Source organism: Trachypithecus francoisi, unplaced genomic scaffold (genome assembly GCF_009764315.1).
Source record: "Trachypithecus francoisi isolate TF-2019V2 unplaced genomic scaffold, Tfra_2.0 Lachesis_group6, whole genome shotgun sequence".
NCBI lineage: Eukaryota > Metazoa > Chordata > Mammalia > Primates > Cercopithecidae > Trachypithecus > Trachypithecus francoisi.
Genome location: NW_022681471.1, coordinates 69,706,162 through 69,723,756, shown reverse-complemented (window position 1 = coordinate 69,723,756; position 17,595 = coordinate 69,706,162). Strand labels below are relative to the sequence as shown.

Genomic DNA, 17,595 nt, shown 5'->3' with positions numbered 1-17,595 from the left:
GAGCAAACACATTCGAAAGCTAGCAGAAGGCAAGAAATAACTAAGATCAGAGCAGAACTGAAGGAGATAGAGACACAAAAAAACCTCCAAAAAATCAATGAATCCAGAAGTTGGTTTTTTGAAAAGATCAACAAAATTGACAGACCGCTAGCAAGACTAATAAAGAAGAAAAGAGAGAGGAATCAAATAGACGCAATAAAAAATCATAAAGGGGATATCACCACTGACCCCACAGAAATACAAACTACCATCAGAGAATACTATAAACACCTCTACGCAAATCAACTAGAAAATCTAGAAGAAATGGATAATTTCCTGGACACTTACACTCTCCCAAGACTAAACCAGGAAGAAGTTGAATCCCTGAATAGACCAATAGCAGGCTCTGAAATTGAGGCAACAATCAATAGCCTACCCACCAAAACAAGTCCAGGACCAGATGGATTCACAGCTGAATTCTACCAGAGGTACAAGGAGGAGCTGGTACCATTCCTTCTGAAACTATTCCAATCAATAGAAAAAGAGGGAATCCTCCCGAACTCATTTTATGAGGCCAACATCATCCTGATACCAAAGCCTGGCAGAGACACAACAAAAAAAGAGAATTTTAGACCAATATCCCTGATGAACATCGATGCAAAAATTCTCAATATAATACTGGCAAATCCGATTCAGCAGCACATCAAAAAGCTTATCCACCATGATCAAGTGGGCTTCATCCCTGGGATGCAACGCTGGTTCAACATTCGCAAATCAATCAACGTAATCCAGCATATAAACAGAACCAAAGACAAGAACCACATGATTATCTCAATAGATGCAGAAAAGGCTTTGGACAAAATTCAACAGCCCTTCATGCTAAAAACGCTCAATAAATTTGGTATTGAGGGAACGTACCTCAAAATAATAAGAGCTATTTATGACAAACCCACAGCTCATATCATACTGAATGGGCAAAAACTGGAAAAATTCCCTTTGAAAACTGGCACAAGACAGGGATGCCCTCTCTCACCACTCCTATTCAACATAGTGTTGGAAGTTCTGGCTAGGGCAATCAGGCAAGAGAAAGAAATCAAGGGTATTCAGTTAGGAAAAGAAGAAGTCAAATTGTCCCTGTTTGCAGATGACATGATTGTATATTTAGAAAAGCCCATTGTCTCAGCCCAAAATCTCCTTAAGCTGATAAGCAACTTCAGCAAAGGATACAAAATTAATGTGCAAAAATCACAAGCATTCTTATACACCAGTAACAGACAAACAGAGAGCCAAATCAAGAATGAACTTCCATTCACAATTGCTTCAAAGAGAAAATACCTAGGAATCCAACTTACAAGGGATGTAAAGGACCTCTTCAAGGAGAACTACAAACCACTGCTCAGTGAAATCAAAGAGGACCCAAACAAATGGAAGAACATACCATGCTCATGGATAGGAAGAATCAATATCGTGAAAATGGCCATACTGCCCAAGGTTATTTATAGATTCAATGCCATCCCCATCAAGCTACCAATGAGTTTCTTCACAGAATTGGAAAAAACTGCTTTAAAGTTCATATGGAACCAAAAAAGAGCCAGCATTGCCAAGACAATCCTAAGTCAAAAGAACAAAGCTGGAGGCGTCACGCTACCTGACTTCAAACTATACTGCAAGGCTACAGTAACCAAAACAGCATGGTACTGGTACCAAAACAGAGATATAGACCAATGGAACAGAACAGAGTCCTCAGAAAGAATACCACACATCTACAGCCATCTGATCTTTGACAAACCTGAGAGAAACAAGAAATGGGGAAACGATTCCCTATTTAATAAATGGTGCTGGGAAAATTGGCTAGCCATAAGTAGAAAGCTGAAACTGGATCCTTTCCTTACTCCTTATACGAAGATTAATTCAAGATGGATTAGAGACTTAAATGTTAGACCTAATACCATAAAAACCCTAGAAGAATACCTAGGTAATACCATTCAGGACATAGGCATGGGCAAGGACTTCATGTCTAAAACACCAAAAGCAATGGCAGCAAAAGCCAAAATTGACAAATGGATCTAATTAAACTAAAGAGCTTTTGCACAGCTAAAGAAACTACCATCAGAGTGAACAGGCAACCTACAGAATGGGAGAAAATTTTTGCAGTCTACTCATCTGACAAAGGGCTAATATCCAGAATCTACAAAGAACTCAAACAAATTTACAAGAAAAAAACAAACAACCCCATCAAAAAGTGGGCAAAGGATATGAACAGACATTTCTCAAAAGAAGACATTCATACAGCCAACAGACACATGAAAAAATGCTCATCATCACTCGCCATCAGAGAAATGCAAATCAAAACCACAATGAGATACCATCTCACACCAGTTAGAATGGCAATCATTAAAAAGTCAGGAAACAACAGGTGTTGGAGAGGATGTGGAGAAATAGGAACACTTTTACACTGTTGGTGGGATTGTAAACTAGTTCAACCATTATGGAAAACATTATGGCAATTTCTCAAGGATCTAGAACTAGATGTACCATATGACCCAGCCATCCCACTACTGGGTATATACCCAAAGGATCATAAATCATGCTGCTATAAAGACACATGCACACGTATGTGTATTGCAACACTATTCACAATAGCAAAGACTTGGAATCAACCCAAATGTCCATCTGTGACAGACTGGATTAAGAAAATGTGGCACATATACACCATGGAATACTATGCAGCCATAAAAAAGGATGAGTTTGCGTCCTTTGTAGGGACATGGATGCAGCTGGAAACCATCATTCTTAGCAAACTATCACAAGAAGAGAAAACCAAACACCGCATGTTCTCACTCATAGGTGGGAACTGAACAATGAGATCACTTGGACTCGGGAAGGGGAACATCACACACTGGGGCCTATCATGGGGAGGGGGGAGGAGGGAGGGATTGCATTGGGAGTTATACATGATATAAACGTCATGCACATGTACCCTAGAACTTAAAGTATAATAAAAAAAAAAAAAAAAATGTGGCACATATACACCATGGAATACTATGCAGCCATGAAAAAGGATGAGTTTGCATCCTTTGTAGGGACATGGATGCAGCTGGAAACCATCATTCTTAGCAAACTATCACAAGAAGAGAAAACCAAACACCGCATGTTCTCACTCATAGGTGGGAACTGAACAATGAGATCACTTGGACTCGGGAAGGGGAACATCACACATCGGGGCCTATCATGGGGAGGGGTGAGGGGGGAGGAATTGCATTGGGAGTTATACCTGATATAAATGATGAATTGATGGGTGCTGACGAGTTGATGGGTGCAGCACACCAACATGGCACAAGTATACATATGTAACAAACCTGCACGTTATGCACATATACCCTAGAACTTAAAGTATAATAAAAAAAAGAAAATTAAATAAAAAAAAAAAGGCCCTGGAAAAACTAAGTTTAATTAGGCACAGAAGGAACTTTGTAAATATATACCGAAGGAGAAAAATAAACTACCTCCACCTTTTCCCTCTGCTCCACGCAACTCTCTTGCCGCTGCCCCTTGCCCCCTTGCCCCGATCCATTTGAATGATTTTTCTTGCCCTTTAACTGGCTTTCCTCATCTGCAGGATCAGCAAGTTGGACTTGAAACATGGCCCTTGGGACAGAGCATACTAGTTACGCTACTCCAGCTCAGCTACTGATACCTGATTCTAGATTTAAGGCCCAGCAATGTTTCATTCTTCCAGCTCTTGCTATCTAGAAACTTACTGTGCAAGGGTCTTGGGGTTCCTCAGGCCCTAGGTCTGTGGCTGTCTTAGAGCCAGAGAAGTCACCCTTAAAGAGGTGGGCCAGGATCTGAGAATGCAGGCACACAAAGTACATACACTACTAGCCTTTCCTCAGCTATCCTGAGCCCCACCGTGCCCCATCCCCAGGTCTCCCCTCATCGTTCCCTCCTATGGCCTGTTTAGCAGTTAGTGTCTACCGAAGACCTGGTACCAAGGGAGTTATCTTTCTGGATGTATATAATGACTGATCTTTTTATTTAGACTGTGACTTCTTAGAAGGCCAAATGAGTGGGAGATAGGCAAAAGGGTATTGTAAGGCTAGGATACTTCCTAAATTGAAAAAAAAAAAAAATCCTGCCAAATGCAATACCCCAAAGCTTTTACTAAAAGAAACCTCTCCAGATGGTGAGGGACTCCAGATTTTATCATATCTCTGGCACTTCACTTTCCCCATGAAGTTTCTCACTGGCTATTCTCCTTTAACTGCCTGGCCCAGGCATGGGCACAGAACCTCGTGCTCCTTAGAACAGATAAGACTAAGCTGAGGCCGGGCGCAGTGGCTCACGCCTGTAATCCCAGCACTTTGGGAGGCCGAGGCGGGCAGATCACGAGGTCAGGAGATTGAGACCATCCTGGCTAACATGGTGAAACCCCATCTCTACTAAAAATACAAAAAATTAGCTGGGCGTGGTGGTGATCGCCTGTAGTCCCAGCCACTCAGGAAGTAGAAGCAGGAGAATGGTGTGAACCTGGGACATGGAGTTTGCAGTGAGCCGAGATTGCACCACTGCACTCCAGCCTGGGAGACAGAGCAAAACTCTGTCTCGGAAAAAAAAAAAAAAAAAAAGACTAAGCTGAAACACTAAATAAGACATTAGTAAAGAGAAGGTGATAACAGAAGGCAAATGAACACTAATAGCATTACAGAGCTAGATAACCTGGCTTCAAAGATAAGGCCTGCTCTCTGGGGCTAGCAAGTCCTGGCGTATAATAGTTGCTGAATACATATTTGTTAATAAATAAATAACTATCCACAGTGGAAATCACACACTTCCTGCCCTCAAGGAGCTTAAGTTCTAGTGGGGAGACATGTCAAAAGGGGCATTTTAATATAATTGTAGAAGTGCTGTAATAGAGAAGTATAATGGTTAAAATCACAGACTCTGAAGCCAGACTGCTATAGTGTGAATCGTAGGTCCTTGGGCAAATTATTTAACTTTTTTCCTTGTCAATTTCCTCATTTATAAAATGATGTCCCTAGCTCATATACATGTCTGTATGTGGTATCACTTTCCACAATGATTTGAGGTAATTACAAGGAAAAGCGTAGATAATTTAGATGTAACGTTAAGTAAATCCTTTTCCCTCTTTAGCCTTCAGTTTTCCCATCTGTAAAAGGAGGAGTTTGGACTTTGTAGAAGGTCCCTTCCAGCTCTGATGCACTATTTTAGATTTTGGAATTGGACCAATGCCAAAGAACATACCAGGTTTTCTTTTCTCTTTTCAATAAAAGCTATCTTCAAACTATCTTATTGCTAACATTTATTGAGCACCTACTATATGATGGGTGCTGTACTAGGTACTTTCCATACTTTACTTCTAATCCTCACAACAAACCTGAAAGATAGGCCTCCTCTCTATCGTTTCTCGATGAAGAAACCAGGGCTTTATTACATCAAGTAGCGACATCGATTTATTTATCTACATATTGAGCACCTTCTTTGTATAAGGCATCGTGTTAAATGCTAAGGATACAAAAGCAAATAATGCTGATTCTATGCCCAAGGTCAGTCTATCAGAAGAGATTAAGATGTAGTAAGGGCAAAGCCCATCTTTATACTGCATCGTAACCATGTACCCAAGACACCACTGTTCCAGTCCTACAAGGGTTCCACTTTTCAGAATGGGGAAATTCTTAGCACAATATTTAGCACATAATTGGCTTTCAATAAATATCTCTTAAATGATTTTTTGTTTTTTATTTATTTTTATTTTTATTTTTTTGAGATGGAGTCTCACTCTGCCACCCAGGCTGGAGGTGCAGTGGCACGATCTCGGCTCACTGCAAGCTCTGCCACCGGGGTTCACGCCATTCTCCTGCCTCAGCCTCCCGAGTGGCTGTGACTACAGGCGCCCACCACCACGCCAGCTAAATTTTCGTAACTTTTTAGTAGAGATGTGGTTTCACTGTGTTACCCAGGATGATCTCGATCTCCTGACCTCGTGATCCGCCCACCTCAGCCTCCCAAAGTGCTGGGATTACAGGCCTGAGCCACCACACCCGCTGAAATTATTTTTTGAAATGAATTAATAAAAGGCTAAAATAAAATTCATTAAATTTCTCCCTTGGATAGGGTCAAGAACCCATACATTACACATTTTCTCTCACTTCAAGCTCTGCTGTTCTATACTACCCTCAGAGGGTTAAGTATTTTCTATCTCTTTCTTTTCCATAATGCTCCTGCTGCTTCCGTCATCTTTCCCCCTCTATGCCTGCTCTAATAATAGACAAACTATTAAGCAGACTGCTTCCTTGGCATTCAGGAAGCAGGCTCCATGCACATAGCCAATTGATTTGTTTTTAATGTACCCATTATTATGAATAGGCTTCTGGCTCAAGCTGAAATCGGCTATGTCCAATATCCTTTACCCTCCATGCTTCCACTTTGGCCATCTAAAGGTGTTGACATTCGAATCCATTTCCCAGTAACGTGGGTTCCTATCAGTACTCTTCCTGATTACAGGTAACAAAACCAAAGCCTTCTCTGTCTTTGGACTTCTTTTGCCACTAGCAGAGCATCCTGGCTCCTTCTCACAGTCCATCCCACTTGGCTCTTGAATCCAAGGTGATGCTGTGTCATCAGAACTCTTAAGTTACCCTTATAAAGATGAATCAATAAAAGGAGTAAAGGATAGAAAGATTATGTATTCACCTTCTTAAGAATGCTCTCATCATCCCTTCTCAAGTAGTCAGAATGATTTAGGGACAGGGCAGGAAAATGATGTGAATGATCTAGTGAATTCCATTCCAGCCAGAAAATCCTATTGGAGAATAGGAGAGGCCCAAAGCAAAGATGTGCCTTTTGCCTAAAATAGAGAACTTCAGGGATAGAAAGGACTTTCAGAGGTCATCTGGTCCATGGAATCCCAAGCACTAATCTGCATACCCATGACAGTCTGGGACATTTTCATCAGTGTGCTGACACCCACGAGAAAAATTGTTATCAACTGACATATCTTGAGAAAGCCTTTTCTGAGTAAAAGGCTGTTCTTTCCACACTTTCTAGATTTTGATGTTAAAATATCATTTCAGTAATAACATCATAGTGAAGAAACATGTCTTTACATGACAGAAAGTTGGCATTACGTTGGTCCCCAAAGTTTCTGGAGAAACTTTAGAGAAATTTTACTGGTCTTTCAGATTGAAATTTTGGGGAAGCATTGTTTTGGTTTTCTGGTTTCCAAACCTGGCAGTGCATTAATATTACTAGGGGCCTTGTCCAAACTATGTATTCCTGGGTTTCACCCCAAGATATTCCAATTCAGCAAGGGTAGAGTAGGACCTAGGAGCTGGTGCTTTTAGAAAAGTCTCTAGGGGATTTTTATGTGCAACCAGGTTAGGGAACCACTGCTCTGCTTCACCCTCTAAAGTGAATAATCAAGGGCATAAGTAATTGGAATGATTCCATTGCGGGCTCATTTCTGTTAGAGACAGAAGGAAAGCACACTCTGTAACCTGCAATATGAATGAGAGACATCTGCTAGGGTTTTTCCAAGGTCCACAGTCAGACAAGTAAAAGAATGTAAAGGGCTACAGGAGCCACGCCTTACTTACTTGTGAGCATGAGCCAAGCTGATTAATCTACACATGGTAGTAGTATTCTCTAAAGATCTGTTATTGTTGATGATGTTTATTGATCAAGCATGATTTAGAGATTTATAGAGGAAACTTCATGCATCTGAAGACACTAGCCCTATTTCTACAACTTTACTCTCAACCTTGTCTCATCTTTTATATACTTCTATCTCAAAATGTCTTCACCCAATTTAGTAGAGTTACATTCAATAAATGGCAGTTATAATTATTAATAGTTTCTACTACAATGTAAGCTCCATGAGGACAAGAACCATTGTACGTCCCCAGTGCCTAATATAGTGAATGGTACACATAGTTGCTTGATAACTATTTCGGAAATGAATGGCTGAGTGGTATGAGAAAGGCAAATGACATGCTTCCTCAGTTCAAGACTAACTCTGCTATCTGTTTTGTTTAACCTACTCTGGAGAGTCAAGAAAGGTATAGAATCTCAACTGGAAGATAGTTAAGGGAATGGTTGGTGAAGGCTGAGAGACCAGCAGGTGCCTATAAGTCATGAAATGGTGGCTAACCAGTGTGTTGTAGCATGGTATGAAAGGGAGAAAAGGATGGGAAGAAAATGACAGGGAGTAATGCTAGAGTGGTTGAATATGAGCCCGTCAGAAACAGGCACAAGGTCTTTTATGTTTGTGTTTGGTATACAGTACAGAGCCTGACACATAGAGGTTCTCAGTAAATGATGAATGAATGAATGAATGAACAAATGATGTTGGTCCCAAAGCACAAAGGACCTTTCATGCCTGGCTGAGGAATTTAAACTTGAAAGTCAAATGGAGAATCATTGAAGATTTGTAAAGTAGAGGAGTGTCATGATTAAAATAGTATTTTAGAGTTATAATTGACAGGATTGTTTGGGGGCCAGGGGGAAAGAGACAGGAGGCCACAGGCACTTCAGAACTGATTCAGCTCCTAATTCCCAATCTCCATTAACACTATACCATCCTTTCCTTTACTCAAGCAAAAAACGTCAGTTTCTTCCCTTTCTCTCATTACACAAATCTGTTCTGTCAACTCTACCATAACAATGATTGACAGAGATATCCCTTTGTCTCCATTTCCATAGTCAGTGCCCTATTTCAGATGATCAGCATTTTTTTTTTTTCTTTTTTTGAGACAGAGTCTTACTCTGTCATTCAGGCTGGGGTACAGTGGCTTGATCTCGGCTCACTGCAACCTCTCCCTCCCGGGTTTAAGCCATTCTCCTGCCTCAGCCTCCACCATGCCCTGCTAGTTTTTGTATTTTTAGTAGAGATGGGGTTTCACCATGTTGGCCAGGCTGGTCTCGAACTCCTGACCTCAAGTGATCTACCCACCTCGGTCTCCCAAGTGCTGGGATTATAGGCATGAGCCACTGTGCCCATTCCAGATCATCAACATTTTTTTTTTTTTTTTTACTTAGTCTATTGGTTCATTTCCTTACATCTTATCTTTCCATGTCATCATCTAAACCAGCAGTCGCCAACGTTTTTGGCATCAGGGACTGGTTTCGTGGGAGACAATTTTTCCACGGGACAGGGGTTGAGGGGGATGGTTTCAGGATGAAACCATTCCACCTCAGATCATCAAGCATTAGTCAGATTCTCATAAGGAATGCGCAGCGTAGATCCCTTGCATGTGTAATTCACAATAGGGTACGCACTCCTATGAGAATCTAATGCTGAGGCAGATCTGACAGGAGGCAGAGCTCAGGTGGTAATGCTTGCTTGCCTGCCGCTCACCTGGTTCCTAACAGGCCATGGACCTGGTATCACTCTGTGGCCCGGGGGTTGGGGACCCCTGATCTGAACTGTCACCACAATGTTCTTTCTAAGATGCAGTTCTGATGTTACTCTCCTACTCAAAAATCTTCAGTGGTGATCTTGCATTATATATCAAGAATAAAGCCTTTACCTCTTAGCATGGCATTTAATAACTCTGCAAAGTAGTTTGTAGATAAACTGAGGCTCAGAAACGGGAAACAAATTGCTTAGGATCATATAGGCATGCAGTGGTAGAACCAAGGTTAAAACCCTGGTCTCCTGATGCCAGTGATTTAGCCATTATAAAGCACCTTCTAAAGAGGGGAGAAATGGCAGGTACTGCATATGTTACTAGAATGGTGAAATGGCAGTTACATAATTCTGTCTTCTGGGTGGGGCACATACTTTGAAACTCACACAAATGAGCAAAGATCCCTGTTCTACCTCTTACTAGCTTTGTAGACTTAAAACAAGTAACTAGTCTCTTGGAGCCTGTTTCCTCATTTATAAAATGATTTGGGAACAAATCATCCCAATCTTATAGTAATGTTATGAAGATTATATAAGATCTCGTATATAAAGGGCCTAGCACAGTGCTAGATTCACAGGAGATTCTCAGTGAGGGTCATCACCCACCCATACTCCCATTCCAGTGATCTAAAAACCAGTTTAAACAGCGAGGGAAGTAGAATTAAGATAGTAGGAATCTAGATGGGTGCAAGATTCCAGGGTCTATTCCTAGTTCTGGGGTTGGAAATAACTACTTTTAGCGTCTCAATCAGGTTCTCTGCAAGTGGATACCAAACTAGTGCTCTCCTGGGGCAACAGGTGGTCATATGTATGGTGAGACCCCTGATCAAAAAGCAAACCTTAAGCCCTGGTGCTTGTCACTCCTCGTAGCTGAAGCATTATGGATTTTTATTAAAATGCAAATGTTTCCTAGGAGAGGCAGACGCCATACATATTAACTTTCTGGCCTGATTAGCCTTCACTTCCCTCTTTCTGTGAGTAGAGTCTATGGCTCTGTGCTTTGAGCTCAAGGCATGCTCTGATGTAGGGGACCACCTTCCCCCACCCTTGGCCTTTTAAAATCCTACTCAGCATTCCAGGCCTTGCTGGAAGGGTGGCTCAGGCCTGTAATCCCAACACTTTGGGAGGCCGAAGGGGGTGGATCACTTGAGGTCAGGAGTTTAAGACCAGTCTGACCAACATGGTGAAACCCTGTCTTACTAAAAATACAAAAATTAGCGGGCGTGGTGGTGCACGACTGTAATCCCAGCTACTTGGGAGGCTGAGGCAGAAGAATCGCTTGAACCAGGGAGCGGAGGTTGCAGTGAGCCGAGATCGCGCCAATGCACTCCAGCCTGGGCTACAGAGCCGGACTCTGTCTCAAAAAGAAAAAAAATTTCCAGGCCCATCTTAAACATCACCTCCTCCAGAAGCCCACTGTGATAGTTCTGCCAGATCCTGCCTTCCCTCCTCTGTGATAGTTCAGTCAGATTCTGCCTTCCCTCCTTTGTCTCCTCCCAGGGAGCCTCAAATCTTAGACTCCTTTGGTGAAACACAGGGAGCATGAAGCTTCTTTATACGGAGACCTACCTTGAATTCTAGCTTGTCCTTGACTTGGCCCATTATCTTAGGCTAATAAATGCCTTGACCTCGTTGAGCCTCAGTTTTCGTGCAAAAAAAGCAGGCAATAATAAACCTTAGGGCAATAAGGGACGTGCTCTATTTGGGCAATGCCTTCCCTGCTGAGTAGCGTGGCCCTGTGATTTGTGAATTTGACTGATTCCTCTTATATGGCACCGCAAGTCCCTCAGGACATCTATATCCTTCCTCCCAGCTGGGCCAGCCCTCAGGTGCTTAATGACTGTATTTACAGGCATCTAGCTCAGCTACGCAGCCCCGGAGCTGCATCACCTCTGGCTATGCAGTCTTTCACTTATCAGGAGTGTTAATGAGATGCAGGGTAGAAAGGTCTTGCCACTCGCCCGCCCGCTCGTGGAAACCGAGTAGTTTGGTAACCACACCACGACTTCACGTTTACTGCATTAGACGCGCAGACCCTTAGGGGAGGCAGAGCTTCCCGGTATCGCCGAGCGGGCCCTGAGTGCAGAGGCTGGGCGCCCCTGCGCACCCCTGCTGAGAGCCTGGCCACCCGAAAGACAGATCCCCCACCTTTCCTTCTCCCTGACCCGGCGCGCTTCCTGGGAAACAAACTCTCCCTTACCCTCAGCGGGGCTGGGGCCTCAGTCTGCGACATACAGTGGGACTCCTATGTCTGCATGCCTGAGGTGGGCGGAAGGGGGCGGTGGGTGCTGGGAAGACATCCGTCCGCTTGCAGCTCCGCTGAGTCTCCAGCACCTGAAAAGCCGCGGCCAAGGCCCGAGGGACCAGCCCAGCCGATATATTGGGGGCGGGGCAGCTCAAGCCCAAACTGGCGGCTGGACCCGGCTCCAACTCGTCCCTCCCCAGTCCGGGACAGAGAGTCGGGAGGAGCTTGAACTGAGCTTCGGCTCCCGACTGGGCCTGGGCCCGGCTCCCACTGGTGCCACTGCACCTCCCTCCCTTCCTGGCCCAGCTCCTGGCCCACACTCGGCCCTGGCCCGGCCCAGACCCGGCCCTCTGCGGCTCCTCTGGGCTCCAGGTTGGCGCAAACAAAGCCCTGATTGACTGCCCGGAGGGGCGGGCCTCGCTGCATGGCCGCCTCCTCCCCTCCCAGGCCGCCAGGGATTTGCCGGGAAGGGCGGGGGCATGGGGAGACTCCCGGGGGTGCGCAGGACCGCGGGGGGCCGAGTCCTCTGGCTCAAGAAGATTGTGTTCACCCGCTGTCCGAGGCCCAGGCTGTCCCCTCAGGTCGTCCTCCTCAAGTCCAAGGAGGGACATGGGAGCTCCTGAGGGCAGGCTGGGGTTCCTCGTAGGCCAGCTGTCGTCCTAGGGTCCCCGGGGCCACCTTAGTTGCGGGCTGCTTGTGAGGAAGGAGGGAATGGGAGCAAAGAACAGGAGGGGTCTTCCCGAGGCTAGGGGTTGATCATTGTCGGTTCTAGAGCCTGCGGGGAAAAGAGGGCAGGAGAACAGGATAGTTTGTGCTCTTTTTTTCCATTTTAACTTTTCCTCTAACGGGCGTCCGGGCAAGAACAGGGTTCAGTAGTTTGGGAAGGGAGCTGGGGGAGGCAGTGGCGGCTGGAGTAGGTAGGCGAGTAAAAGGAGGAGGAAGGGCTGGGGAGAAGAGCGAGGCTCTAGCGGCTGCCTGTTGAGGGAGGAAGAGGTGGGGGGTGTGGAGGAGGGGGAGGAGAGAGAGATGACATGGGGAGAGGAGGAGGGGGTTGGACGTGGGAGGAGGAGGAGAGGGCTCGAGGGACCGTCTGTCGCGGGACGGGCTGGCCAGCCGGGGCGCGGAGCCTGGAGGAGGAGGCAGCGGCAGCGGCGGCAGCAGCCCTCGGAGCAGCAGCAGTTGCAGCAGCAGAAACAAGTACCAGCCACACAGCGGCTCCTCTGGCCCGAGCAGCCACAGTCCCCCGGCCGCGATGGCGCTGCAAAGCCAGGCGAGCGAGGAAGCAAAGGGGCCCTGGCAGGAGGCAGACCAGGAACAGCAGGAGCCGGTGGGTAGCCCAGAATCGGAGCCTGAGCCCGAGCCTGAGCCCGAGCCCGTGCCGGTGCCCCCGCCCGAGCCCCAGCCGGAGCCCCAGCCCCTACCGGACCCCGCACCCCTGCCGGAGCTGGAGTTTGAGTCCGAGCGGGTGCACGAACCCGAGCCCACGCCTACCGTGGAGACCCGCGGCACCGCGCGCGGCTTCCAGCCTCCCGAAGGTGGCTTCGGCTGGGTGGTGGTGTTCGCTGCCACCTGGTGCAACGGCTCCATCTTCGGCATCCATAACTCTGTCGGGATCCTCTACTCCATGCTGCTAGAGGAGGAAAAGGAAAAAAATCGCCAAGTGGAGTTCCAAGCAGGTGAGTAGCCCCGCACACCCCACTTGGCATTTTGGGCAAAGCTGGCTGCTCCCGCTGCCACCGACCCCATACCTCCCGGTCCAAGGCGCCCCTCCAACGCACTTCTCCGACTCCTCCCCTTACCCCTTGCCCCTTGCCCCTTGCCCCTTTCCCATGACTCTGCTAGGGTGCGGGTTGCGGGGCTCTGGGCAGCCTCGACTGGGGAGACTAGGTGCAAGGCTTCCCGGGGGTACGAACTGGGACATTCATTGATCATTGGCAAGCAATGGACTTTTTGGCCCTGGGACAAATCCAGATGCACCTTTCGGGTTTGTTTAAGGTACCTTTGCCCGTGTGTGCTGGGGGAAAATATTTGCAGGACTTTTTTTTTTTTTTTTTTGGAGGTGGGGAGAAGTCATGAGGAGAGGAGAAAGTTGAGAGGCGGGGCGGGGTCTGAGAGAAGCACTGTAACGCGGATCTCCGCAGCCGCCCCCCCACCCCCCACCCCGGTTCCTTTGGGGAAGCGGAGGTGTTTTCTGTTAAAAACACTTTAGGAATCCTGATGACTATGAGCGAAGAGTCAAACACATGGCAGGCGTGCGTGTCTGTAGGAGAGAAAGGGAGGGAGGGAGTTAGAGTGGGGGTGTGCGTGCTTCTCTGGCTGCTGCAGTTACGGCCCAGCCGTGCCCGGCAGTCCTCTGCCGCCCGGCGGGAGTGAACGGATCTCCGTGCTCTATGAGCCGAGCCCCAAAGCGGGCGGGGAGGCGGTCTCCGTAGTCTCCTGCCAGAGAGGCGTGAGGCGGCAGGCAGGCTGGGCCCTGCTGCTCACTCCGCACCGCCCCCAACCTCAGCCCTGCCTTTCCCCGCACCCCGCGCCTCTCTGCTACCGGTGGGGTGCCTCGTTCGGCCTACAGCCTGAATGCCGGACCGCCACTCCAGCTTTCGCCTGGGGCTGACTTGATCTCAGACAGAGTTGGGGGGCATAGCCCTCGCTCTCCAGGCCAGTGGACGCAAGACCCCAGGCGTGCGCGCTCTTCGCATTGAGGCCGCCTGTGATGTGGGAGAAGTCAGAGGAACCATCTCGCTTTCCCAGCAAAGCCGCTAGCGAAATCCCTCAGCAGTTCTGGTGAGGGACTCAGACGAAGACGGGGGATTGGGATGCCCTCTCTGGCAAGGCTTGCTCCCTCTCGTGGCTCCTCAGGACAGCTCGACTCTTGCCACCAGCCCCAACTTCACAACTCAGAATATGTGGCTTTTCGTAGTGTTGCCCTGGGACTGAGGGGTTCCTTCCTCTCGCCAACCTCCAACCTCCACATATTTCTCCTGCCATTTGAGGGGACCTGGGAATTACTAAGTGAACACAGAAACCTTGAATTCTGGAGTGTCCACCTGTGGATTCCCTGGGCCTTCTCCCACCATTTTCAACTGAGGACTTGTGGTTTTAGTTTGCAGCTTTGCTGGACTTCCCTGGCGGAAGGGGCTTTGGGGATCTTGGTGCCTCAGACCTTGTTGATTCATTGGCACAGCAGCAGTGTGCAGGCCCCTCTGAAGATAGTTCAAGTGTGCGTCAGTGGCTGTCAAAGGAAATCTCTTGACTACCTAGGCCCACTGTGATGCTGGAGTGGAGGGGTCCTGGGCCAGTGTAGAGCAACTTCTGCAGGGAAGATGGCTGCCACACTCACCCCTGGGACCACCTTTTTTCCTGCTTTGATGCAGTTCAGGGGCTCTTGGGAAAGCAGGCAGTGTAGGGACTCATGCTGTTGCCTAGGTTACCTCCAAGGGCACCTGCTGAGCATTGCCCTGTGGTTGAAGGCAGGCTGTTGGCCTTCAGGATCAGTGAGTGGCAAAGTCTGAGTGAAACTTGATGAGAAGCAGTAGAGGCTAGGCTGAAGCTAGACTCTGGCATTTATATGGTGTGAGGAGGCCTAGATCTGTGATCTTAGGAGTGTATAATAAAACTTGGAAAAACTACTATTTTACCAGGAAGAGGCTCACTGCTGGGGAACAGACTTCAAGTAGGTGATCATAGGGGACTCAGGGGGAGGGCTGGCTGGGACTTTCCGGTCAAGACCTCACAGTGCAGCTAGAGGGTGGGGGTGGTAGTGGGGGTGCAGTGGGATATGCAGAGGTGTGGCTAGTGCATACTCTGACACAGACCAGGTCCACTGAGGGGCTGAGGTCACTGGTTTAAAGTATAGTGAGTATAGGTCAGGAAGAAACAGAAAGGAATTTGGTATGTCCCTAGGGTCTCAAAATACTTTGACTTGGGTCCTTGCTGTAGTGTATCTTGAACTCACTGACATTATTTTTGATACTAGAGGCTCTCAGGGACACCACAGTTTTTATTTTGGAAAAGTCAGGAACACTCTACCACATTATGGAGCTCCTAGAAAATCTCATCCTTAGTACTACCTTTCTTGAGCCCTTCAACTTTCCCAAGCAACCATTCAGATCCTGAGATTCTGAATGTGTCTTTGCCTGCAGACACTTTCTGCTGTTTACTCAAAATTTTGTCAGCCATCTGTGCCACAGCGCTGGTGTCTCAAAGGGATAGAAGAAGCTAATCGAAGTTTGTATCATTTTTTTCAGCCAGTATTTGTCCAATAGCCATTCTGGGAGAAACAGAATGTACACCCCCACACTCAAGGAATTTGGTGTGTGGTCCATTTTTATTAATGTCTGACATGACTTCCATCTCTAAAAGTCTATGAATTTAGTGTTTGGAGGCACCTCGTAACCCAATTTCTCTTTGACTAGACCTAATATCTTCACAGACCTAAAGCTGTGTTGATTGGTTTAATGGGCGGAAGGTCCTGCAGATGATTGGGATTGTTGTGAGGAAGCCCCACAGAAAGGTAGTTTTTTGTACTTTATTTTTAGAGATGGGATCTTGCTCTATTGCCCAGGCTGGAGTGCAGTGGCACAGTCATATTTCACTACACCCTCAAATTCCTGGGCGCAAGCAATCCTCCCACATCAGCCTCTCAAGTAGCTAGAACTACAGGCATGCACCACCACACCCGGCTAATTTTTATTTGTTATTATTTTTTAAAAAAACAGACTCTTGCTGTGTTGCCCAGGCTGGTCTCAAACTCCTGGCCTCGAACAGTCCTACTGCTTCAGCCTCCCAAGTAGCTGGGAAGAAAGGTAGTTTTGATGTTTGAGGAACAGCTCCACATCAGAGTGCCTCTGGGCATGGGAAAAAGCCACAGAAGTTAGAAGGGAAATGGGATTCAGGCCTTACTAGAGCACACAATGTGCAGTTTTTGTGGATCCTTTGATGTATACAGTTTTGTGGTGTCACCAGCTGTATATCTTGTCCCCTCTCTTCACCAGTTTTGGAGGAAAGCCAACTTTCCCTGGATCCTAGGCTTGGGTGGATTGGCAGGCAAAAGGTTCCTGAGAGGGAGGCAAGTAATCAAAGTCTGGTTTAGTGAAAAAAGGGAAAAGATCAGGAGGGAAATGAGCCTGTATTTCTTGCCAAGATCATGGGAAATTTGGGAGTTCCCCAACCCAGACCAAATAGCAGACAGGACAGGAGACAACCAGGCAATTCCGTGGAAAGTAGAGGCCCAAGCATAGCTTCCTGGGGTGGTAGGGGGGCCTTTTTGGAGGAAAGAGGGGAAAGAGAAGCAAGATGCCATTGGTTGTAGGCCCCAACTCAATATTGGGAGCCTAAGTGAGTTGGAGCTGCAATAGGGTTAGGATTGGGAGTTCAGAGGACAAGGCAGAACAAGCCAGAGTTGCTAACATTGGCTCTATGCTTAAGTCTTTTTAAAAGTACTCCAGAGTAAAACTTGAGTGCCAGTCCACCATTGAGCCATAAAATATGGAAGGCATTTTTTTTTTATTGGGCAGTTTATAAACATGGTCCTTGTAAGCTCCCAAGGGGGGGTCAAGGCTGAGGCTTTCATCACCAGAGAAAGGGACAATGGTCAGGAAGGTTCACTACTAGGCACAAGATAGTTCAGGCTGATGGTCCACTCTGATGGAAACAGAATTTTCCAGGCATGGGGAAGAATGATACACTCTGCCTTTGGGTGAACCAAGAGTCCCAAGGATGGGTGGGGCCAGGTAGAGTAGGCTGTCTTTCTCCTTCCCACCTTAGGGGTTTTCATTGCTCAGTGCCTCACTGGACTGTAACACTAAATTGCTGACTTTGGGAGCAAAGTATATTTTGAGCAAATCTGCCCATCTCTTGACTTCAGCTGAAGGCTCTTGACTACTGTCCAGCAGAGCTAGATCAGGTTGGCTTAGCACCTGCTGTGGTGCTTCAAGCCACACAGCCC

The 17,595-nt window shown here is 47.0% G+C and overlaps 1 protein-coding gene across 1 annotated transcript in view; it reads left to right on the top strand.

Moving 5' to 3' along the window:
- Positions 1-12,703: 12,703 nt before the first annotated feature.
- The window catches only part of SLC16A2 (solute carrier family 16 member 2), a 99,873-nt gene continuing 94,981 nt past the window's right edge, over positions 12,704-17,595 (top strand). The window contains exon 1 of the mRNA XM_033201440.1: positions 12,704-13,327. Within this exon, the coding sequence (XP_033057331.1) occupies positions 12,904-13,327 (424 nt within the window). The 5' untranslated portion in view covers positions 12,704-12,903. The remainder of the gene's footprint in view (positions 13,328-17,595) is intronic.